The sequence below is a fragment of the Chinchilla lanigera genome, unplaced genomic scaffold, assembly GCF_000276665.1.
Source record: "Chinchilla lanigera isolate Chin_1 unplaced genomic scaffold, ChiLan1.0 scaffold00022, whole genome shotgun sequence".
Lineage (NCBI taxonomy): Eukaryota > Metazoa > Chordata > Mammalia > Rodentia > Chinchillidae > Chinchilla > Chinchilla lanigera.
The window spans coordinates 21,542,179-21,568,050 of NW_004955423.1; the positions used below are offsets into that span (position 1 = coordinate 21,542,179).

The following is a 25,872-nucleotide window of genomic DNA, read 5'->3' on the forward strand; positions in this document are numbered from 1 at the left end:
CTATTATTATATTATCCTTCTTTTATTCTTTAAAATAAAAAAAAAAAAAAAAAAGAAAGAGAGAAAGTAAAGAAAACTCAGTCCAAAAGTCTGTTTGATTTATGATTTAGGACAATAACTTGCTGATACACAGTTAACTACAAAAGATTCTGTTTTCAAACATAGCTTCCTTCAGCTTAATAAATTTATTATTTTAGATGAAAATATAAAAAGAATAAAAGGGGCCTTTAATTTACCATGTATAGAATTTGTAACAAATCTGCAGCACTAAGGTTTGAGAATGATAGTTACCCAATCAAGTTTACAAAAAATTAATACTAGAGGCTAAGACCGCTACAAGCAGCTTCTGGGAATTAGAAGGACACCTAGAAATATGAGTTGATGTCACATAATAGAGGAATATCACAATGAATTTGATAATTGCATTTATTTTTTGAAAAACAATAGGTAATAACTTTAAATCAGTAGAAATTCAGAATAGACTTCTCAAGTATTTGATTTTTGACATATGATAATTAAATGTAAACCATTGCTTTCAATATTCTTCAGCAGTATGCAAAAATCAGGCCTGATTTAAGAAATATCATCTAGTAGCCTGACTTCATTACAAAGCATCAAAAATGAATCACCATTGTACTGTAAACATGATCAATGTAAGTCTTAGGCTATGAAATGAAGAACCCACAGCACAAATCTCACCTCCTCCAGAAGCAAATATGTAGCAAAATGAACAAAAGATATTCACAGAATTGATCTCTCAGTTACAACCACATATACAGGAAACGTTTCTAACAGGGAAGATCCCTACAAGGTTATAGCTGCAGAAGGTAATGAGGTGCCTTAAAATTTTCATTTGAAAATTCTGCAAAGCCTCATTCATGGTCCATTCAATTATCCAGAAGATGTGATCTTGTCAGGAAGCAACTCCTACCGGCAGCTTGCAGTCCTACTTGAGGCTTCCGCCTGCAGGGTGCTGTATTAACAGTGCACAAGATAATACGTTATTACGTCTTCAGGCAAAGACTTCGCCTCCTCAAGGAGTCTATTCTGAATACTGTTAATCTTCAAATCCACATTTTGACCTGAATCTCCTGCACTGTTATCTGTGCTGTCTATGATAGGAAGAGAACCTTTGGATTTCACAGTAAATACGACCATCTCCCACCCGCAAGATCTGAGAAAGAGAAAGAGGGAAATACAACTTACTGCTGCCTTCAGAGCTTGATCTAAATCTTCCAGAAGGTCTTTTTCATCTTCTAAGCCCACAGACAGCCGAATCAGCGTGTCGCTGATTCCAAGGGCTTCTCTGTCATTCTTCGGCACCGATGCGTGGGTCATGACTGCCCTAGAAGATGTGGCAGATTTGGATCATTATCTTGTACCAGGGAAGGTAGATTTCTGTCTCATCTATTGCAATGACTTTTCAATTTGTTCTGTTCCAAACATCAAGTTTTTCATACCTGTATAATTTTTCGTGTGCAAAAACAAAAGCAAAATAATTATGATAATTTCTAATCATGACCTTAAGAGCAAACCAAGATTTTAAAATCCTGCTTATAACCAGCGGTAAGGTACACTCAATCCCAACACTGGAGGCACCTATCAAGCACCCCCATCCAGGAGGGAGATACTAGCCTCCAGCATGTATGGGGTTTGATCAAATTATATGGTGAATGCTTAAAATTTCAAAAATATCACAATAAAAGACACAGTGCATGAATCCCCCTCAAATTTTCCCCTCACTTTGAGCACAGGTATCTCATCATTTTTGCCACTTTCTGAAGCAGTTCTGGAAGTCATTTTCCTGAGTGTCTTTATGAAGTGTGATCAGAAATATGGTAACTGCTGCTGTCAAGCTCCATCCAACAGAATGGCAGACAAGATGGTGTCCCCGCCCACCTTGCTCACCAGCTTGGCACCGTGCAGCATCTAGCTGTCCCCCAAAGTCAAAGTGACCGTGAAAGGGAAAGGTTTTGAAGGGACTTAGGACATCCAGGCAGCCACAATAGTGCAACTAAAGACACAAAAGAGGACTTCGAGTTCCAGAACTGCTTCAGAAAGTGGCTAGAACCACGGGATCTGTGTGTTAAGTGAGGGGGAACATTCCGGAGGAGATTAATGGCAATGTATCCTTATTGTAACGATTTTTAAAATATTTAATATTCAGTATTTTTTTTTATCGCATCTCGTAGATAACAACATCAGCCTGGATGAATGAGGCTTTCTCCAGAAGCCATGTACCCATGACCACGCTGCTGGACAGCCACTTTTAAGTGGCCTTTTGGGCAACAGCTTGCAAAATTAATTCCTTCTGACACAGTGGATTAAGCCGGAACTGCCCCTTCTGAGGAGGATCAGGGAAAGACAAGCCATGACGATAGTATCAACCACTAAGCATCAAGAATCTCAGCACATGTAACCCACGACATAGAGTCCTGGAAGAACTTTTCAAGCTCACTAGCAGCTCATCGTTACTACCAACATGCATAAATGTAGAGCTGCTATTCTGTGCAGGCACTAGAGTAAGAACTAGAAACCAGGAACAATGAGGTATTTAGATAACCAAGAGCTATGACTAGGGCAATTCACAAAACAAAGTGATCTACAGAGACCTTCAAGGAAGTATGGGCAAAAGGTCTTCCGGAGCCTGGAGGAAGGGGATAGCTCTGTGGACTGAGGCACCATGGTGGGGAGACTGAGAGGCTGGACATTAACTGAAAGAACTTAACACAGTACTTATAAGTACCTGGAATATAAAGTAGGTGCCCCATGAAGCTTAATTCATAGTGGTAGTTAACGTTTACTAAATTCAGTACTTAATATGAACTGATGCATTAGGGGAGGGATTTTCCCCCCACACTCTCAGGACCACCCTAAGAACTAGGAAATCCAGATTGAGAAAGGAAGGATCTGACTGAGAAAGGACGAGAACTGCACTAAGGTTTGAGAGAATCCACATCCTTGGGCTGGGAGCTGAGCCCAGCATATGCTGTTTCCACCTCCGGCCTCCTTATCGCAGTACTGATCCCATCGCAGCAGAGTGGGTGGAGACAGAACTAAGAGTGACAACAGACAAGCCCTGACCTAAATTCTCTCTTCCCCTGGCATCCAAGCCTGAGCCGCAGTGTCTCTGGGTGAAGCAACTTTAAACCGAATTCCTCAATGAATCAGGTGGCATCTATTTTTAAGAAGCTAGCCCTTAACATAATACACACTTCATTACTATAAAAAACAAACGCGTTTCATATGCTGAGTGTGCCCCCTTGTGCACTCAGACTTGCTAGCAGGCATCTTCCTGGAAGACTAACAGGAAGGTTATCTATGTTATCCGAATTATTTCTTTGTAAGACTGTTTGGCTCTCTCTATAACCCATAAGCCACAGTGAGGAGAGAAGCAAGCCTAGACTTTGATAATCCCTGGCATTCCTCAACACACTGCTTCTAGGATAAAGGTGCCCAGTTAATACGTATGAAAATTAAAACACAAGGCAAATCATGTGTAAGTGCCTCAGTTGAAAATTATTAGGTGATGACATTGACTTCACATTGCAGTAACTACAACAGAGGTCACAGCAACATTCAATAAAGGCAAGATTCAGTTCAGAAACGTTTGGTAGACAACTACCAATAAATGATACTTGATACTTTAATTATTAACCCCATTTTATGGGTAAACAATAGGAAGCTTAATAAAAAGTTTAATGAATTGGTGGAAACATGTCTCAAATTGAAACGTAGGCTCCTGTTACCCCCCCTCACTATTTTTGATGTGAAGTCTCAAAACCAAAGTTCCTCCTTCACCACAGCTGGTGGGAGTGTAGAGTGGTGCACTGTGGCAATCAGTGTGGAGACTCCTCAAAAGACTAGGACTAGAGGTCCCATTAAACTCAGCTATTCCCCTTCTGGGTATCTTCCTAAAAGAATTAAAAGCATCATATTGATGGAGACCACTATGAAGCAACCCTGAGCAGGACTTAAATTAAGCAATTGGCTTTTCATGTTGACTTGTGAGTCTGTCCAAGGCCTAGGTGTCTTATCTGGAGATGGGTGGTGGACTCATAGTAAGTGAACCTCTGTGAGTCACTAACACCTACTAAAGCTTGTAATGGCGGATGTGGTCTTTTATATAATGGAGTACTACTTAGCCATAAGGAAGGAAGGGTAATCTTGAGACATTTCTAGGTAAATAAAGGCACCTTGAGAACACACCCTTAAGTGAAATAAATCAGACACACATGTAAATATCACATAGTTTCTCTGGTATGAGAAACTGGAAGTAAGTCAGGACCAAAATGTGTAACAAATATTGGGTAACAGGAAGAAAATATGCAAATGGGAAGTGGTCCTAGGAGGAGGGTAGGGGGAAAGGAAGGAAGGGAAAAGAAAAAAACAAGAAGAAAAGGAAAAATGAAAACAAAGCTTGTGTAAATAGGGAGGGAAAGAGGGGCTCAAGGGAAGGGAGGGGGACGAAAGAAAAAAGAAGAACCAAGATAGATCGTGTATAGGTACAAACTCCTAGGAGGAATGTGATCATTATGTATACCTAAAATGTACCAGTAAACTTAATTTAAAAAACAAAACTAGAGTCACCAACAGATTCCCGGGCAACATCTGAATCAATCACCTAAACTCTCAGGATCTTGGCTTCCTTATCTGTAAAATAAACAGCCGGACTGCATGACCTTAGACAGCTTCCTGTCCTTATCTCTGATAGAAAGCATGGTGCTGTGATGCAATAGCTGGGCTGGCTGGCTCGGGCAGCCAGCGCATGGTTTCCATGGAAACCATGGAGTGGGGTGTATCCAGCAGACAGCATGGTGCAACCAAGAACCTTGCAGGGCTCTTCGCTGACACTCGAGGGTGTGAGGCAGTTTCCACGGAGACACACTCTCTGTTATCAGGAGCCTTTTTAACAGACTGGCAGAACAGCCCCTGAGGTTTCTTCCAAGGCTGCCTGGGTGGCCCGAAGTCAGAAGTCTGAGGCGCTAGAATGTCATCACTGCTGGAATCTGTCCAAGGCAGATGAGGAAAGAGAGCAACCTTTGGATGAACACAGCTCCCTGAGAAGTAGCTCCAGCTCTGGGCAAGCTCTCCATCCTACCTGGGTTACGGTGCGCGCTGATCAGGTAGCGCCACACCAGGCTTCCTGTCAAATATCTGGGGTTATCCCTGGGCTTGGCATCCTCCATTTCCACACAATCATTAAAGCCCACTCTAGATTTAAAGTACTGAAAAATATAGAAATATACTTACGGAAGCTCAGCAAGACTTTCGTATCCTCCCAAACTCTCAGCCAGAGTAAATACCTGAAACACAGGAGACAGACACTTAGACCTTCCAGTGAAACAAAAATCCTGAAATCTACAAGTGAATGTTTCTAGTGACATGGTCCTAGCATGGGGAGGTGGAGAACAGCAGTGATTGTGAATAAACTGAATATTAGGCAAGAAACTGAGGGAAAAAGGGAGAATAATATCTGTAGCAATGATTTCACCCACTAAACAAATTATGTTTAAACTTTTTTTTTTTGGTACCAGGAATCGAACTCAGGACCTTGCGCTTGCCAGGGAGGTGCTTGTGCTGCTGAGTAATATCCCCGGCCCCTCTATATCGCTGGCCCCTAAACTTTTAAACCAGCAAATGCTTACCAAAGTGAATCTCCTACACTATCCTAATCTGGCTCTGTACTTACTTAAGTAGTATTCTACATGAACTCTAAAACTTCAAAAGGATTTTTTTATTGTTTGCTTGTTTATTGTGAGATAGGATCTTGCTATGTAGTTCAGGCTGGTCTTGAACTGATTATGGAACATTGCTCAACATGAAGCAATTCCCCTGCTTCAGCCTTCCAGGTGCTGTGATTACAGGTGTGTGCCACCACACCCAGCCTTGACCTGCTCTCTGTCTTCCTGTCTGAAGCTATCACCTCCCACATGTCATACTATTGGCCAGCAGCCCCTCACCAGAGGCCAAAGCCAGGGGGCCACCTCATCTTGGACTTCCAGCCTCCAAAACTGTGAGCTAAATAAGCTCTTTTCTTTATAAAGTGCCTGCCCCATGTGTCTCATGATAGTAATATGCTTACCCTCAGGTATAGTAAAATACCTGGACAAAGGTATTGGACAAAGGTATGGACAAAGATATGCCATAGTGTCAAATGATTTTGCAAAAAAAAGGGGCGCACCAGGTCATGATGCACACCTGCAATCCCAGCACTCAGGAGGCTGAGGCAGGAAGATCACTGAGAGTTCAAGGCCTTTGGGCTATGCAGTGAGATCCTGTCTCAAAAAAAAGCAATATGTTGTAAAATGTTGTATGTCTGTTAATGTTTCCCTCCTTTTATCTTTAAAATTAAAAAAAAAAAAAGCAACAAACAAACAAACAAACAAATCTTTTTTCCTTTTGAGGCAGGGATCTTCTCATGTTGCTAAGGCTGGTCTCAAAGTCATGGTTTCAACTGTTCCTCCCACCTCGGCCTCCCAAGTAGCTGGGGTTACAGGCATTCACCACCTTGTCTGGCTCGATTTTACAAATCCTCCTGAAACTGCTCTCCTAGTACTTAGCCCTTCCTTTCTAATCTGAGAGCAGAAGGGTTTGAGGCACCCAGGAGACTCGGACTTCATCCCACTGCAGCCTTCCTTAGCCCTGGCGCCCTGAACTCTCAAAGCTGCTCCAGGAGGTCCAGGTGAGCCCAGTGTGGAGGACTCGGCCTCTGTTGCAGGACTCCTAGAGCCTCTGGCCCTTGTGGGAAACAGACAAAAGTGCCACTGGGAGGTTGGATCTTGGAACTGCCCTGGGCGGGTCAATCACTGCATGCTTGCCTGAGGTCTGACGAAGCACAGTACAACCCTGGGTTGCGAGTAATGTTCTGCGTGTGTTCTGTAAGTTGCGTGAACATTCCTAATCAATTTTAACTTGGTAAATGAGCAGCGTGTTACAATAGCAGTAGGACGTGATGTCGAATGTCACACGATCACATCTGAGACAATGGTCCCCCCTGCAGGATGGCAGGTGATCGTCTCCCAGCAGCGAGGGGTGATGGAGGAGATCTCATCCGCGCAGCAGGAGGAGAAAGAGGAGGAGGAATCCCTCACTTCAAGTGAGACTGGGGAGCTGTGGAACGAGTAGGAAACTGCAGCATTTCGTAGAAAACATCACCTGAATAAGACTACGGCAGTGCAAGCAATGAATCTGTTTTGTGACAACGCGGTGCCACATTTCCACGAAACCCTCAAAAGGAAGCAAGTGTGGTTGGGTAACCTTCTCCTTAAAACTGCATGAAAACAAAAAGCTTCCACGGAGCCAATGGACAGCGGTGATTCCCTTAGTGACAGGGAAAGGCGTCCTACACAATAGCCCTCTCTCTCGTCTCCCTCAAACCAGCCACGAAGCTTTGCAAAGGTAAGTACAGCTTCATTTGCTTATTTTTCTTCATATTTTATATTTTCTTGATTATTTTGTACTATGTTATGGTACTATAATCATTTTAAATGAATATTCTTGGGCTGTGGAATGAATCATCGGAGTCTTCATTACTTCGTAGGGGGAAATTCAATTCAATAGACAAGTGCATATTTCCAGAATGAATTATGCTTAAAAACCAAGGTTTGACAGTATTTCATTTGAAAAAGGGTTCACTTTCAAATAAATTTGAAAGTCAGTGCATTAGAAAATTCTGTCCCGGCCAGGCTTGGTGGTATACACCTGTAATCCCAGCACTCAGGAGGCTGAATCAGGAGGATCATCACGAGTTCGAGGCCAGCCTGGGCTACATAAGGAGACCCAGTCTTTAAAAAAAGAATTTTTCTGTCCCTCTCTGGATGGTTGGAGGGCATGCAGAGTCAGGCAAAAGAACATATTCAGATGTCTGCTACTAAGCCACTGTCATTTACACCACTTTCAACCCAGTGGGTTTGGTGTTGAGGACCGTGGGTGTGGCCGGCAGCGCAGAGCCTAGGGAGAGACGGGCCGAATGAGAAGGTTACCTTCAGGTGCTTCAGGAAGGTCTCGGCATGCTGGAGAGAGCCCTTGATGTAGCAGGTGACCATCCCCGGGCAGCCTGTGCACTGCCGCTTGGCCAGCTCATGCTGCGGGTGAGAGGGCAGCCCTGCAACCACAGGGGCACAGGTCTTCTTTTAGAGCCCAGCACATGACTTCCAGGGCCAAAGTTTCATCGTCCCCTTGGGGATAAGGCCTAGTGACGAGGCCAGGCTCCCTGGCCACCTCCCTGGCTTCCTGTGCGTGTGGCGTTTCCAGCCCTCTACGTCCCGGCCACACCGCATGCTTCACCCCAGCTGCAGCTCACTGCCTTTGCGTCTCAGGACCTCTGCACGTGCAGTCACCTCCCCAGCCCCTCCTTACTCACCTCCTGTAATTCCCTGCTTAATACCAGGCATGAAGGAAAATGACGGGAGTGCTTACATTCTTAGATTTTACTGTAATGAAAGACTCATGGCCATAAATCCCCTCAAACCCTCCCTCTACTTGAAGCGCAGTGTCCCATTGTCCCGGTCACGTCCTGCAGCAGCTCCGGCATCCTCTCTCGGAGGGTCTTTAGCTGCGCTGTCCTGGCTGCCTCGATGTCCTGAATCCATTCAAAACATTTCCCTTTCCTGCTCATTCTGACTTTGGGGAGGAGCCAGAAGTTGCACGGTGCCGGATCCCACGACTAAGGTGGACGAGGACACAGCATCGTGTTTTGAAGACCCTGTCTTTACACTGGATGGAGCTGGGTGGCAGCAGTCACTGATTTTGTAGGACACTTTGTAAAGACACTCAGGAGAGAGGACTCCAGAGCTGCTGCAGAAAGCGGCAAGAATGATGGGCTAAGTGTGGTCAAAGCAAGGGTGGGGATTCTGAGCGGATTTAATGGCAATGTGTCTTGTTTTTTTTTTTTTTTTTTTTGGTACCGGGAATCGAACTCAGGACCTTGCACTTGCCAGGCAGGCACTTATGCCACTGAGCTACATCCCCTGCCAGGCAATATGTCTTCAATTATAATATGTTTTGTAAAATTTAAACATTCACTCTGCGTATTTCAACCACAGTTTGTATTTGTCTTATCCATCAGACCTACTCCGTGAAGGTAAATCTATTTCCTCTGTTAATAATTGGATCCCATTCCTAGTGCAGGCCTTGGCCTACAGCTGGTGATTCATAAACATTTGTTAGCCAGCATGGCGGCACCCGTCTCTAATCCCAGCACTCCAGAGGCTGAGGCAGGAGGATCGCCGTGAGTTTGAGGCCACCTTGGGTTACACAGCAAGCTGAAATATTATACATAGCAAAACCCTGTCTCAAAGAAAAAAAACTTGTTGAACAGATCTGAAGTCCCTGGGCGCATCCCTTCTGACAGGTGTGACAGTACTACTTGGCAGGACACGGCTCCCGCATTTTCTCACCTTCCATCCAGACAGACACCACCCAACAGCCTCTACCAAATCCACTTGGGACCCGAGCTCTTGTACACGGTTTAATCACCGTGATGGCAGAGCGGTGACCGCCCCAGGACTACATGGTGAGGGCCTCAAAAGCACCTCTCGTCAGTTCAGATTCGATTGGTTTCTGGGGTCCAGCACTGCACTGGAGCTCCAGAGGAGCACCTTAACTACATCGATTGAAAGAGAAAACCTGGAACCAGAAGAAAAGCAGGCAGAGAAAGAGAAAGGAGGACCAAGGCCTTCAACACAGAAGCGTAAAATGGAAGGAGCGCCTGACGGTCAGGAAGGAAAAAGAAGGTAAAACTATGAGTGCGTATTTGTTGCATAATCACTAACTTTAAAACAGTAGTTCTTTAGTTCACAGGTCTTCATAAGACGCACTGTCCACTGCTCTACTGTTATGTCCTGCAGAGACAGCAGGTTCATCTGTGTACCGAGCTAGAGATGCAGTGTGTACTGTCACTTTTTAAATGCAACAGCTGTGCTCAAATTGTTTTTATCATGAACACTTGAAGTAATAAAATAGGCTTCATTTATTGTTTTTTTTTTTAAAAAAGGATCTTTAGAAACCGGTTAGCCTAAAATCACCACAGTTTAAAGCCAGGTACAACACATTTTAAAAACTAACATGAAGTCTGCTAATTCCACCAAGCACTTGTAGGGGAGGGATTCAAAGGAGAAAGTCGGAGAGCTCAGGGGAACTGAGGCACATACGCATCAAGTCTCAGAGAGACAAACGTCTCCCAGATTAATGGGAGGCCAGCGCTGAACGGCAGAGTAACAAGGTCGTAAACAAAGCCCCGAAAAGTGCAGCAGTGTGCGCTCGGTGTGCGCAAGCCTCAACGCTGAAGGCCATCGCAGGAGCATGGAGGACCTAGGACGAGTTTCCTAACTCCCAGCATTCACCAGACCAAAGACCGCATCTGTCTGCTCCCCACAGCCGCATAATAAATGGACAAGTGGGGCCTGGTAGTGCACATCTGCAACACCAGTACTCTGGGAGGCTGAGGCAGGAGGATTACAAGTTCCAGCTCAGCCTGAGCAATTTCTCGACTTAGTGAGACCCTGTCTCAAAATTTAAAAAATTTAAAAAGAGCTGGGGATGTAGCTTAGTGCAGAGGCCTTGAGTTCTATTGCCAGTAAGAAAAAAAACAATAATAAATAAGTAGCCAAAAATATATGAAAACACCTAAACAAATAAATGAGGCTACACATGGTGGTACATGCCTGTAATCTCAACACTCAGGAGGCTGAGGCAGGAGGATCGCTGTGAGCTGAAGGCCAGCTTGGGCTACAAAGTGAGTTCAAGGCCAGCCTGAACTGCATAGTGAGACCCTGTCTCAAAAACATAGACAGATAGACAGACAGACGGGCAGACAGATAGATACATGCCACATGAACGGGGAGCTCTGAATGACACTTAAGTCCTCGTCGGAATGTAGCTCCTTAGAAAGCAGATCAATAAGCCGGGTAAGGGAACACCTATAATCCCAGCACTCTGGAGGCTGAGGCAGGAGGATTACTGAAAATGTGAGGCCAGCCTAGGCTACAGAGCAAGACCTTGTGTCAAAAAAAGAAAGAAAGAAAAAAGAAATCAGATGAACGTACCAGGATAGACAACCTTTTCTATCCGGGGGTCGGATTCCAGGAACCGGGCCACGGCCATTCCATTTTGGAAATGCTTCTCCATTCGGATCTGCAGGGTCTTGAGGCCGCGGATGCACAGGTAACAGTCGAGTGGGGATGGCACGGTTCCGAGAGCTGCGGAGCGAGCGCGTCTTGTGTTAGCGGTGCGGCAGGGGCCGGGACATCAGGTGCCCCCCGTTCACTGAGGGGCCTGTAAAGCCAGCTCCAGAGCTCTATGGGGGAGCTTTGGGGGGAATTGCTGGATCGAGTCAGGACATGAAAATGAAGCACAAAATGTGCTTTAAAATAAGAGGGGAGCCTAAGGCAGGAGGAGCCCCATGAGTTCAAGGTCAGCCTGGGCTACACAGGGAGTTCAAGGCCAGCCTGAACTGCATAGCCAGACCTTGTCTCAAAAAACCAAACAGTTTTTAAAAGGGGGGGCAGGGATGAATCTCCTATAAAATAAGTAAAAACACAAAAGTATGAACTTTTTAACTATGAAGATAAATAGTCCTGTGGATGATTTGGGCAGGGGGTGCTGGAGACAGGGTATCTCTATGTAGTTAAGTATGTCCTTGAATTCACTATGTAACTCAGAGTGGTCTCAAACCTCCTGCCTCAGCCTCCCAAGTGCTGGGATTACAGGCGTGCATCACCACACCCAGCTCCATTTTTTAAAATACTTACTATTTTGCAGGAAACGAAGTCGGCTATGGAGGTCTTCAGAATTCACCGACACTAAGCCCATCACCACATCACTATGACCTACAGCAAAACGAAACCGTTCGTGGGGACAATTTATGTTTGTTCTTCACTGCATAGTTCCAAAATGTAACTTTCTTTTGAAAAACAAATCTCAGGAAAAAAAGTCCGCTAAAAGAAGTTCAAGTAAACCATATTCATTTTGACAGGAGCAAAACCTATTCCTAAAGCAATAAAGTAAAAAGCATGTAAGAGCTAAATATGCTTTCCACGGGTGAAAGTTTAATCTTTGACAGTAAATTACAACCCTTTCCTCCTGAATCATGAGCATAGTTTCACCTTCTATGAATTAAATCCTATTATTAATTTTTTTTTTTTTTTTTTTTTTTGGTTTTTCTCTGGTACCGGGAACTGAACTCATGACCTTGTGCTTGCCGGGCAGGCACTTTGCCACTGAGCTAAATCCCCAGCCCCTTATTAATTGAAATATATATATTTTACTTTGTACCCAAGTCACAGATAAAACCTATATAATGGTAGAAGAACAAGGATCAAAATGTCAACTCCTACGCTCCCTTCCTGACCCTGAAAAGACCACGCAGGAAGTAGGCTGTGCGCATCTTACCATTCATGTACTTCGTTGCAGAATACATGCAAATATCAGCTCCCAGAGCCAAAGGCCGCTAAAAGACAAAGAAGGCTTTGCTTTTACATGAGAAACCATTTGAAAATACGTCTCATCATGTACTTGCAATTTTAATTCTACTCCCATCCTAGTCCATGGGAACTTTGCACATATTTGTCTACCTGAAAATTTTTCAGATGTCTCTGATACGATGTATTTTCCTCTTTGACTCTGACCGAATAAATATAAAAATATGAAATATTGGGCCCCCTACAGAACCTGAAAGCACAAGGTAGACAGAAATGGCAGAGAGATGTGTCCAGGCCCGTGCCTCTGTGCAGAGAGAGCGACTTCGGACCGGTCTTTGAAGTTATTACCAGACGCACACACGTTATGACTCATTCCACACACAGAATGGCTCAGTCATCCAGCAATTTGTACGCCCAGTAAGTAAGTATGAACGACTCTGCTTATGTTTTTGATCTTTAAGACTTTATGAGGTGTTTCGTGATTATTCACACTCGGGGTGTCACAATATTAACCCCCACTGCCTCTTTTTTTACACAAGTTTTGCCAAGTATAAAGTCACCTATAAAGAAATTTGTTTGGGTTTCTCTCCTGCCTAATTTTGACGCATATTAATCCTTTAGTCTTAAAATATCTTCATTTACAGTGGGAGTTAAGGTTACTACTGAATAATACATTATCAGCATGCTTCCATGTATATTTCCTTCCATCTCTTCTCTTCCTTCTTTCCTTCCTTCCTTCTTCCTTTCCTTCTTCCTTTCTTTCCTCCCTCTCTCCCTCCTTCCCTTCCCTCTCCTTTCCTTCCTTTCTTTCTCTGTTTTTTTCTTTCCATTCTGAGGATTGAACTCAGAGCCTTCACACTGAGCTATACTCTCAGGCTTTTTCACTTGTTTTGTTTTCTATTTCAAATCAGAGTCTTGCTAAATCAGAAAGTTATCCAGCTGGGTTAAAACTTGTGATCCTCCTGCCTCAGCCTGCCAGAGCACCAGGATTATAAGCATTCACCATCACACCTGGCCTCATTTTCTTTTAAAGTGCCCAGGGGACTTAGCTAAAGTGCTGGGGATTTAGCTCAGCGGCAAAAAGCGCCTGCCTGGCAAGCGCAAGGTCGTGAGTTCGGTTCCTGGTAAAAACCAAAACCAAAAAAAAAAACCAAAAAAATTTAAAAATTAAAAAAAAATAAAATAAAGTGCCTGCATGTTTGTTAAGAAAACAAACAAACAAACATTTGTAGAAAAAAGGCTGCACCTTGAGACCATGATGTTAAGTGAAATAAATCAGATGCAGAAGCATAAATATCACATGGCTTCTCTTATATGAGGAACCCAAAACATAAATAAAGAGTAAAATAAAAGGTAATAGGACGTTAAAAAAAAAAAATAGATCTTTTGCAAATGGGAAGAGGATCAAGGGATGCAAGGAGGGTAGAGGAAGTGGATAGAAAAAGAATTAAGGTGCGTTATGCACATGTACCAGCTCCAAACAAGGAGTGTGAGCAGTATGTACTGCAAACAGGGGCTAATAAAAACCAATAAAAATATTTTTTAAAAAACAAAAGGAAAAGGTGGACAAGTCGATCATAGAGCCTCTCCAAAATGATCTAACAAGAAGAACAAAAGAGAAAGAACCTGGAGTGCAGGAGGCAGAGAAGAAAGGAAAAGAATGGAAGATTATGGAGGGTTTGCGCTAAGGAGAGGTAACTGTGGAAGAGTCAGTGTGAAAGAGATCATTTCAAGGACGTGTGTGCATCACTTCAAGAATTCCTATGCTGAAACCTAATCAGCAGTGCCAGGGGGTCAGGCGGTGGGGTCTTTGCTCATGAAGGCAGAATGGAATGAGTAGCTTCACAAGAGAAGCCTCTGCAAGCTGGGTGTGGTGGTACACAGCTATAAACCCAGCTTGAAGAGGAAGGCAGACAGATAGAAAGACAAAGAGGCCCTGGAGTGTTGTTTGGGTTCTTCTGCATTGTAAGGACACAGGGAAATGCCATCTCTAAGCCTAAAGTTTGCTTTCACCAACTCTGCTGGTCCCTCAGTCTTGGACTTCCTGGCCTCCAGAACTGTTAAGTAACACATGTCTGTTCATAAGCTAGCCTGTTATTTTGCTATAGCAGCCCGAACAGACAAGATAGGAGGAGCTCAATAAATACTTACTTATAATGTAAAACAAATTAGGCAGAAACCCCTAGCACAAATAAGTTACCGACACAGATAAGTCAATGATACGGAGGTTAGTCACAGTCTATGGGGGTGGAGAGAAGAATAACTAGAAAGAAAGAGAAATGAAAAAATGTGTGACATATACTGTGATTACACTGAGTAGAACTTTTCCTTTTATAAGTAGTTAGCAGATTAGCTAGGTAAGAACTTGATTATTACAAAAAGTCAGGCATGATAATGTACGGTTGTAATCCCAGCATTCAGGAAACTGAGGCAGGAGGATCACCATGAGTTCCATGAACTACATAGCAATACCTTGGCTCAAAAAAAAAGAAGAAAAGTTTTTTATGTGGTTATCCTTCAACATATATATAAAAACACATGAGAAGTGGGTAATCAAAAACTGTTTTATAACCAAATAGATATTCAAGTATCTACTATTTTCAAGGCTTTGGAAATACAATGATAGAGTAAGGCCATATGTTCAAAGCTTTACACATCTTAAGAGAATGGAAAGTTTTTAATTTAAATAATATTTTTAAACCATAGGTATCAGCCAGCATGTTGGTACAGGCCTGTAGTCCCAGCACTCAGAAGGCTGAGGTAGAAGGATCAAGCCCACCCTGGAAAATATAATGAGTTCAGAGCCAGCCTGAACTATAGTGAGACCCTGTGTCAAAAAACCAACCAACCACACCCAGCATGGTGGTGCACGCCTGTAATCCCAGTATTCGGAGCTGAAAGCAGGAGGATTCCCCTGAGTTCCAGGCCAGCCTGAGCTACATAGTAAGTTCAAAGCCAACCTGATCCACATAGTGATACCCTGTCTCAACAAGCAAAAATAATGAACAACAACAAAAACAAACAAACAAATAAGTGGTTAGGGAGGTAGCTTGCTGCAAACAAAAGATACTAAATCCAATCCCATTTAACATACACACACACATACACAAAGGTATCATATAAGGTATCAAACAAGGCTTACAAAGACATTGACTAATGGTAGAAAAGGTCAAAATTGAACTCTTTGCTAAATTAGTAATTGTGATTAGATGATTAGATTTCACAAGTTTGGTAATGATTTTCACATTCACTACTTCTCCCTTTTCTTTTCTTTTTCTTTTTTTTTTTTTTTTTTTTTCAGTACTGAGGATCGAACTACTTCTTCTCCCTTTTCTAATTATGGATAGCTGTGTGGTCCACCAGTCATGTCAAAAGAAAAATCTATTTTCACTTACCTGGAAATATGCAGACATAAAAGAGTTATCCACCGCCAGGATAATGTCTTCATGCTGGTGGACGATGTACGCACAGGCTGCGATGTCAACTAACTTCAAGCTAGGGTTGGTGGGGGTTTCGATCCAAACGAGCTGGAGTTATTCAGAAGAGAAAAGTAGTTTATGGAAGTTCAGTGCACAAACTCAAGCCCCATACCTTGCAACAAGCGAGGGCTTTTTTGGGGGGGGGGGGTTTCTCCAGTACCGGGAACCGAACTCACGACCTTGCGCTTGCCAGGCAGGCGCTTTGCAAGCAAGGGCTTTTTTATACCGGAGTAAAAACACAGGGAAGAAGGTTCATATCTCAGCCCCACCTGCCCTACAAATTTCTGAGCCTCAGCTCAGTAACTTACCCTCTGCCTCCCCCATTTCCACATCTGTATAATGGGGTTTGGGAATATTTGTCCTATAGAGTTGTCAGGCTCAAATAAAGGAATGAACATCAAAGCAAGAAAGCGCTGAACTATTAGGATTATTTTCCATTAAAAAAAAAAAGAGGACTGTTCCACAGACAATACAGTTCAGCGTCTGGAACCTTTGTCAATGGACAAGGAAGAGGGGTCACATCAGACTACAGCCCAGAATTTTCATTAATGAGAATTAACCCTAAGATGCCAAAAATACCTCTAATACTAGAAAAGATAAAAATAACTACCTAGAACTTCAAGATTGTAGGCCTCAAACTAAAGGAGAAAAGAAACTTTGCCAATAGAAGAGTAACAGCTCACGAAGAAAGTGATGTCTGCCTGCATATTCCCAGCCTCCCACAATTACTGGAAAGAGAGTTCTATTTACTAAACAAGGTACCACTATATTGGGTTATATTATCTACTGCTGTCTTCTTACAGGGATTAATGATTCTTTTTAAAATTTCCTATGTCAGCGGGCAAGAGAGCTAGTTGAGTACACTTCCTACTCTGGAATTTTGATACAGAAAAATAGAACATGGCTAAAATAGTGCACATTCTATAAAAATCTTGAATTATGTACAGATAACAAAAAAGAAAAAAGTTACAAAATGGACTTGACACACATTTTTTTTTTTTTTTTAAATTTTCTGAGACTGGGTCTTGCTATGTAGTGCAGGCTAGTCTTGAATTTACTATGTAGCCCAGGCTGGCCTCGAATTCATGCCAATTCTTCTGCCTCAGCCTCCCAAGTGCTGGGATTTAAGGCACATGCCACGAGGCTCAACTTTGGCATGGATTTTAAAATTGAACTGCAAATGACAAGCCTATACATATTTCACAGGGGAAAATATATGAAGTCAGTAAAGAGCCATTATGTAAAGTGTTCTGGACAAAGTTTAATATAATCGCAATTTTCTTTCCTCTTTTACACTAGTTATTCTAACATTTTTTCTTTCAAGAAAGAGTAAAAAGCCAGGTGTGGTGGTGCATGCCTGTAGTTCCAGCACTCAGGAGGCTGAGGTAAGAGGATGGCTGCAAGTTCAAGGCCAGCCTGAACTGCACAGTGAAATCCTGTCTCAAAAAGACAAAAAAAAGGCAGAGGGGTGCTGTAAAGATTTTTTTAAAAAAACTCTCTTGAAAATAAACCCTTGGTGGTGGTACATATCTATAATCCCAGTACTCTGGGAGGCTGAGGCAGGAGGATTATAAATTCAAGTCCAGCCCTGGCAATTGAGTGACATAGTGAGAATCTGTCTTAAAATTTTAAAAAGGGGAGATGTAGCTCAGCATGAGAACTCTGGGTTCAATCCCCAGTACTAAAATAAATAAATGAATCAATCAACTGTAATTACTGAAAGCTAACTCCTATCCTAATTTCTAAAGAAATTATTTCTTTGAGAAAAGATTTTCACTTTCCAGCATTCACTACAACATCACCTTGGGCACAGTTCTAAATGTTAATCCTCCACCAAAAAAAGCGGCAAGGGCTGACTTGTAAAAGATCCTGGTCCTTCTTTTTCACGCCTGCAGAATTTAAATGAGGCCCCAAGAAAGAACTCACATCTGCCATTCACTCAGGCACAAAACACCTCCAGGGGCGCACAAGCTTCCCAGGACCAGAGCAAAGGGCCACTAGTGGCCCATTCTCTCTGTCTGTTATTGCAGCGGGACCCTGGGCACCCAGAAAAAGCCACCGTGCAGAGTGTCCTGCAGTTTGGCAGGCAGCCTTCCTATCATCCTATCATCCAGTAGCTGTGAGGTCTGCTACCCACGCTGGCTTGGTAACACAGAGAAGAACTGTGCGCTCCCACATGGAGAAATCCCATTTTTGATCTCTTGCGGTGTTGGTGATTGAACCCAGGGCCTGCCACATGCCAGGCAAGTATTCAGTCGCTGTGCTCCACCCCTGGCCCATGGGTAGACAAGCTGTACCCACAGCCAGGCATCCAGGTACTTCCTAAGCAAGTAGATGCAACATCTCACTGCATTTTCATAGCTTCTTTTCTTTTTTTTTTTTTTTTTTTTTTTTTTTTTTTTTCTCCGGTACCAGGAACCGAACTCACGACCTTGCGCTTGCCAGAGCAGGCGCTTTTGCCGCTGAGCTAAATCCCCAGCCCCATAGCTTCTTTTCTAATGAAGCCAGCGTAGTCACATCCACTTCGCGAATGAAGACGCTGACACTTTGGCCAAATAATTTGCCCAATGTGGGGCTGGGGATTTAGCTCAGCGGCAAAGCACCTGCCTAGCAAGTGCAAGGTTGTGAGTTCGGTTCCCGGTACCGAAGAAAAACCAAAAAAAAAAAAAAAAAAAAAAAAAATTTGCCCAAAGTAATACACCAGCTATGATACCGAATCAGAGCTGGAATTTCACTCCAGAATTCCTGCATGAATTCCTAATCACTGGGAGACCCGGATGCCAGCCTTTGTTAATCTTGTTGATGTTTTCAATGGCTTGTAATAAAATTTGTTACTCAAGTTTAAATTCTATCCTCTAGTAAACAAAAAAATTGATGAAAATAAGACATCACAGAGAAGACAGGCAAAACTGAGAACTAGCTAAGTTACCTTGGTTTGTGGTGTAATTGCTTCCTCCAGCAATTTGGTTTTGGAACAATCAACAAAAGAAATCTTTAATCCAAATTCAGCTGCCACCCTCCTGAAGTATCTGCTAGTACCTGAGGCAGAACAGAATCAGATAAGATAGAAAAGATATGGCATCAAGAAATGTTCATCCCTTACAGGTATAAACATGTAAAGTTATAAGGAACTCTCAATTGCAAATAAAAATGCAACTAAAAGCAATTTTAGTTAAGCGGCTGGCTATCTGCTATAGTACAGATTAACAAGGCTCCAGTCAAATAAAACACACTTGATTCCCATAACAGGAGATAGAAAGCAGAAAATGTTTCCCAAAATACCCCACCTCACCAGGCCTGGCAGTGCTCGTCTGTGATCCCAGTTCTTGGGAGCTGAGGCAGGAGGACTGTTGTGAGTTGAAGCCAGCCTGTGCTATATAGTGAGTTCAAGATCAGCCTGAACTACTTAGTGAGACTCTATCTCAAAAAACTGAAACAAACAAAATATCCAGTTTCTATTTTCAAACTCTAAGTGGAATGTTCCCTGAAACATTAATAATTTTTTGTAACAATTTCTTCTGAGTAATTAGATCTAAAGTAAATTAACGTTGATAAAATGTCCAAAGTAAACATTCAGTTGATTATTATCCTTTGGTCACAGAAAACAATTGGTTACTATTCTTTGTACTTTCTCGGTGCTTTGGTTGTGTGGTTCTGAAAGCACTTTTCATGGATAAAATGAAATAATGTAAATCTAATTGATTTCTATTTACTTTGAAATAAGATAAATCATTAACACAGAATAATTTCTTATAAAAACTGTTCTGAGCTTTATTTTTTATATTTGCAAAATTTAAAGAAAAAATCTGTACTGACAGTCAACAAAAAAAGATAAACGGCCAAAGATAAACTGGACTTTTGATGTTATAGAGACTGACCCTAGATTGGGAAAATAGTGTAAAGGATTGTTAAAAATCAACAGCTCTCAGGATTTTGTTGGCCATGAAAGTTTGGGGGGGCTTCGTTTTTTGTTTTTGTTTTGTTTGTTTTGTTTTGTTTTCATTTTGAGACACCACCATGCCTGATTGCTGTGAGGTTTTCATAAGAAAGTATAAAATACCTAGAGGCTGGAGATTTGTTCAATTTCAATTGAACAAATTAGTACAAGGGCCCAAGGTAAAATATAAAAACAACACGTAAGTTGTGGAGGGAGGAAATAATCACGAGAACAAGTCCTTTCCTTCTAAGAACTTTGAGATTTAACTTTTTGTTCAGATAAGAGATAGATAAAATGATCATATTCTAGAAGTTACATATTAATTATTTGGAAGCACTTAGAATTTACCGGTGCATTTATGAAATTTTTTGCTTTGTTTTGAATACAAAAATCAGTCTTGCAGCCAGGTGGGTGTGGTGGTACACACCGGCCATCCCAGCACTGGGAAGGCTGAGGCAGAAAGATCACTGTGAATCTGAGGACAACCTGGGCTACATTGTGAGTTTAAAGCCAGCCTGAACTACACAGTGAGAACTTGTCTCAAAAAACCAAAAAAAAACAAACAAAAAAAATCACTCTTCCTCCACCTACAGGAACAGCCAACATACTAACTCTTAGTAACAGGAGTTCTTAAATTTGGATCATTCTGGGTTTCAAGGGTCAGTCTGCAAGACCAATGAAGTGAAAATCCTAAGCATCAGTTGTCGTCTTAAAAACATTTTGGGGAGAGTTCTCTACAGCTTTCAACAGATTTTCAAAAGTTTCCCTGAAACCAAAGTAAAAAGTAAAGCTCGAGAGGGACTGGAAGGGTTGAGTTCTTTGCGAGTGACCTGGTACAGCTTGCCTTCACTGCAGCTAGAAATTTTGCACGACACTAGAACAATCTCCCCTTCAACACTGTCTTCTCTGGAGCAGCATATGTCTGAAAGTTGATCAAGTCCTACATCCTTATATTAGCGGCTTAAATATAATTCTTTGATTCATATATATATATATATATATATATAGTTTGTTTGTTTGTTTGTTTGTTTTGTTTTTTTTCCAGTATCAGGAATTGAACTTATGACCTTGCACTTGCCAGGCAGGCTTTGTGCCACTGAGCTAAAGCCTCAGCCCAATTCATATATGTTTGTAGTACATAATAATCAGATTAATTGTAGGGAATTGGCACACATACATAACCCATCTTAATTCTTTTTACTTCCCCTTCCAGCTGAATTGGAACTCACTATGTAGCCCAAGCTGGCCTCAAATTCATGGTGATACTCTTGCCTCAGCTTCAGAAGTGCTAGGATTACAGGGGTGTCACCACGCCTGATTCTTAAACAATCTCTCTTATAAGCAGGGCACAGACTCTAAGGGTTATGTTCCTCATTTGCCAAGTCTGAGCCAGCCATACTTTTGAAACACAATAAGTCATCAAGAATAGTATCATTCTCGCTAACACAATTCAAAGCTCACTGCATTATCTTAAAGTTTTTTGGAGCCACTGTGAATGAGCAGGGTTACCCACCTCCGTACACATCATCCATGCAAATCACTTGGTCTCCTGCTTTTAAAAGATGAGTAATCGTCACAGCAGCTGCTAAACCCGAAGCAAAGGCCAAACCTAAAATGATAGTTGAGTTACAGTAAACCAAAAAGATAGACCTGTGGATAAAATGTCATCCTCAGTATTTACTCACATGACTTAACATCCCTCTCTCTGCTGATAGGTCAGTCAAGAATAAATAACCTTTATTATTTTTATTTTTTTGAGACAGAGTCTCACTATATACCCCAGGATGGCCTTCTCATGGCTATCCTCTTGCTTCAGCCTCCCAAGTGCTGGGATTACAGGTATGCGCCACCACACCTGGCTCAAATTACCTTTAAAAGATACACACACACACACACACACACACACAGTAGACAGATACTTGGTCTTACATCCATTCTGCCTTAGTTATAACCTTTCTATAAAATACTTCAAAGAAATAATTCTTTGCAAAACTTGACATAAAGACTCATTGTCCATTAAATTACAGTTTTAAAATATAAAACTAAACAAATTTTGAACTTGAGGAATACAGCAAAGATATGATCCATTTTTTCATTATATGGATATAGAATACAATATCCATACACCATTTTGTTAAAATATTTTAAAGAAAACATATTTTTAATTAATTTATTGTTTGTTTATTTGTTTAGAGACAGGGTCTCGTTATATACTCCAGGTTGACCTTGAGCACTCAGGGGTCCTGCTGTCTCAGCCTCCCAAGTGCTGGGATTAAAGGAATGTCCTACCCTGTCTGGTTGGAAAAAAATATTTTTTAAAGAAACTCAGAATCAGAATTGAGATGTACCTGCTAGATTTAAAGATGATGGATGCATTAGTCTGCCCTTATTTAGTATCATTTATATGAAGAATACAAAGATGATTTAATAACAATCTGCTACCCTCGTGAGAAAAAGCTTCGGGGAGTTAATTCCTAGCCTCTGAGAGTGTATTATAAAGGGTTATCGGCAACGGCAAAGGCACAGTGCAGCTATTCTCACGCACAAATTATCAGGTGAATGAACCAGAATAATGAAAAGTTTTTTATTCTCCTAAGTAGAGCTATAAAACTGAATTTGTACCCATTTGCACTCATGCATGCCTCTGTGAAAAGCAACAGACAGTTCACAGGGGTGCTGGGGTACATGCTGCTTTTTGCCCGGCTATATAGTTATTTCTACCTGATGATTACACATACGAATACAGTGTCAACTGAGGGACCTCAAGCAAAGTATCCAGTATCTTAGTAAAACACAAGTTTTGAGCAGTGAGTCCTCACCTGGTTTTTTTGTTTGTTTATTTGTTTGTTTTTTGCTTCCTCTTCTTTCCCCCTCTGTGGCACTGGAGATTGAACCCAGGACCTTCACACCCAGCTCCTTCCCTACTCCTTTCAAAATTTAGAGACAGGGTCTCGCGAAGTTGCTAAGTTGCCTGGACTAGGCTAGAACTTGTGATCCTCCTGCCTCAGCCTCTCAGAGTTTTGGGGTGACAGGTATGCTCCCTCACGCCTAGCGGTGAATGAGTGAATCTTTTTTCTTTTTTCTCATCTGCATCCTGGGCCTCTGGCAGGTTTTCTGTGCACTTTAAAAGGACTTGACAGGGAAATCCACATCACTTACTGTACTTGGCCTCATCCAATGCCGCCACTACTTTTTCCAGGCAGTTCCTAGTAGGATTTCCAGAGCGACCATACACAAAGCCCTGAAGGAGAAAAGAGTTCATTCTAAGAGCTTCCTGTTCATTACCAGCATCCTCACGGAGATATCTCAGCAGGTATGAGTTCATCCTACCATAACGGCTTTCTGTCATTTAGTGTCTATTATTTACGTCCTGACTTAGAAGTATGACAGCATCCACCTAGGGGCCACCGGGGGAATTGACTGAGCCACAGAGTAACCCTATTTCTGTACTTCCTTCCTAAGAAGTAAGCGATGCAAGTTCTATTAGAGGACAAGAAGACACTATAACAGATCCTACAAGCACTGGGAGTTAGGATCTTGGCTCTTCAAACTGGCTCAAAACACAGAGAGTAATTCTTGGCAAAGGACCTTCACACAATGCTTTTTAAAAATTTGCATTACACTTCTTTTACATATATGGCGCAACAATGCCCATATTCATCTAGTCATTTATTTAATCTTCAAAGCCTGCTTTGAGGAAGGTGAAACCCAATGTCTTAGGACCTAGAGAGCCAGCATTAAAGCCCAGGACCCTAACACTGATGAAAAGACCCATAATTTTCTCCCCTGGCTCATAAAGCCCATAACAAAGCACAACTACTCTTTACACCAGTTGCTGATTCAGGCACTCCCAGTATTAGTAATAATTGTAAAAGTTTTGCTGTGTTGTCTCCTTGTTCCTGACAAGCTGATTGGGCATATTTATTTTGTGGGGTCCTGGATACCCCTGCCACTCGAGAATTCCTCACTGTCACTAGCAGCTGTGCCTTCCAGAGAAAAAGGAAATGCTGAGATTCACATAGCTACTACCACAGAAGGGAACCCTACCCTTCTGTAAATTTTCACCAAGGGTACTTACCTTGGGGTCAGGGCATGTTTCAGTAGCAAACTGCCTCATCTATCCAATGGCTTTTCAAGTGCAACTAAAGAATTAGATGCTTCTCAGGCAGCCCTTCATATTCCCTCCAGTGCCCTTAACTGATTTTTCATGACAATACACAGTAGCTTGTACAGTTAACTGTCTCTGCTTTCTTTCTGGAAACATTACAGTATTACTACCGTACCAGAATGATTAACTTGTGCACTCAATTCCAAAGCTCGGACAGTCACACACTTAGTAAGCCGGCACACAGGGCAAATTGTATGCTTGTATACACATTTTGATTCCAAAATACAGTAGCAAAGGTACTGGGAAGTAGCTCTAGAAATGCCCGAAGAACTCCACTTCACAAAACAAAGGTTGAAGTCTACGAGAATTGTACTTAACACCTCAAAGTGGTTTTCAAAGCCGAATCAAGGTTCAGGACTTATAATGTTTAGTTAACTAATTTCTTCCAAATCTCAGCAACTTTTCAGTACTCCAAGACCCATCTGGTCTGCCCGCAAAAAGAACAAATGCAATGCAATTAACAAACAGTCCTGTCTCATAGGCTTTACAAGTCATTTATGAGTCTGGGTTAGTTGTCTATAAAAAGTTCCTAATTCCTGTCCTGTCCTCTGAACTGGCTCTTACGAAGATCAATGGAAATAGTATAGACCTGCTATAACCCAAGGCATCACTGAGCAATTATTATGTGCACTGTAGCATTACAAATCCCAACAACTTATGCGGTAGGTATTACTATCCTCATTTATACACGGATAACTTCTCTGCTAAAAGGATAACTTCTCAAACAGCCAGCTCAGAAGAGCTGACATTAGAATAAATTCAGACCTAAGTCCTTTACCCTAGGCTGGGGAGGCCACATTGCTTGGTGATGCAATACGGTAACTGGTTGCTGGCACTGAGTACACCATAATGTCGCTCAGCTCCTGCATTTAGGAGCCTGAGGCTGGCAGTTCACCACCCCTAAATCTCAGCTGTTTCATCAGAAAAATGAGAATTTAGTTCAGACTAGGGTCGTGAGAATTAAATGAGTCACCACATGTAACACATTTTACATACATATACAACTTATGTACGAAAACATTTTATATGCATATATAGATGTGTACATTTCACACAGTAGGTACTCATCTATCAACCTAATAAAATGTGTACATTTCACACAGTAGGCACTCATCTATTAACCTAATATAGCCATTGGGGAATTATCTTAACTCTAGGTGAGTTATCAGACCCTGGATTCTTTCTAAGCTGACTCCTTACGACATACTTAAATTTTTTTTTGCTGCTGAAGGTAACGCAAAGAAGTCCCGGCCCTCGCGTCCGAATTGACAGCTTGCCAAAAATCACACGAGCTGCGGTGCAAATCTTGACAGCAAGCTGCACAAGCCGCTCCTTTCCAGGTCTGCTCCCGAGGTGAGCCCGGGTGGACTGAGCCCAGCCGGCCTTCGGGCGCCCCGCGCCCGCTTCCGCCCCGCCCGGCCCGCGCCGGCTCACCCAGTGCTGGCCCGGCGCCCGCTGCTGGAAGGTGGTGGACAGGGAGATGGGCGGCACCACGTCCCGGGAGGCCCACTGCGCGGGGTCCTGGCCCGTGTGGATGGCCCGCGTGGCGAAATGCTGGAAGCGGGGCAGGAACCCAGGCGGGGAGGCGTCCTTCTTCTGCATGCCGACTGCAAAGGAAGGAGAAAGGGGAAAAGCAACGAAGATCTAACTAGGAAACCGGGCCGTCAGGGCAGGCTGCAGGGAACGGGCAGAGGTCGACCACGCGGCCCAGGGAGAGTGCTCCCGGAGAAGACTGCCACACCGGCGAACGGACTTTATACTCCGCCCCTGAGGGGCGGGGCCCGCGCGGACCAATGAGGACCCGCCCCGGTGCCGTGCGCGCTCCTCATTGGCTGGCGGCGGGGGCGTTGCCTGGGTGCTTCTCCG

The 25,872-nt window shown here is 42.7% G+C and overlaps 1 protein-coding gene across 1 annotated transcript; it reads right to left on the minus strand.

The window, feature by feature from the left end:
- Positions 1-408: 408 nt before the first annotated feature.
- Cth (cystathionine gamma-lyase) lies at positions 409-25,757 on the minus strand. The gene is made up of 12 exons (XM_005385247.2): positions 25,441-25,757; positions 22,998-23,079; positions 21,352-21,447; positions 18,831-18,940; positions 15,818-15,949; positions 12,394-12,451; positions 11,754-11,831; positions 11,049-11,201; positions 7,986-8,107; positions 5,254-5,306; positions 1,207-1,345; positions 409-973 (listed from the first exon to the last, which is right to left on the minus strand). The coding sequence occupies exons 1-12, from the start codon at positions 25,606-25,608 to the stop codon at positions 947-949; spliced, it is 1,218 nt and encodes a 405-aa protein (XP_005385304.1). The 5' UTR covers positions 25,609-25,757; the 3' UTR covers positions 409-946.
- Between the last annotated feature and the right edge of the window lie 115 nt (positions 25,758-25,872).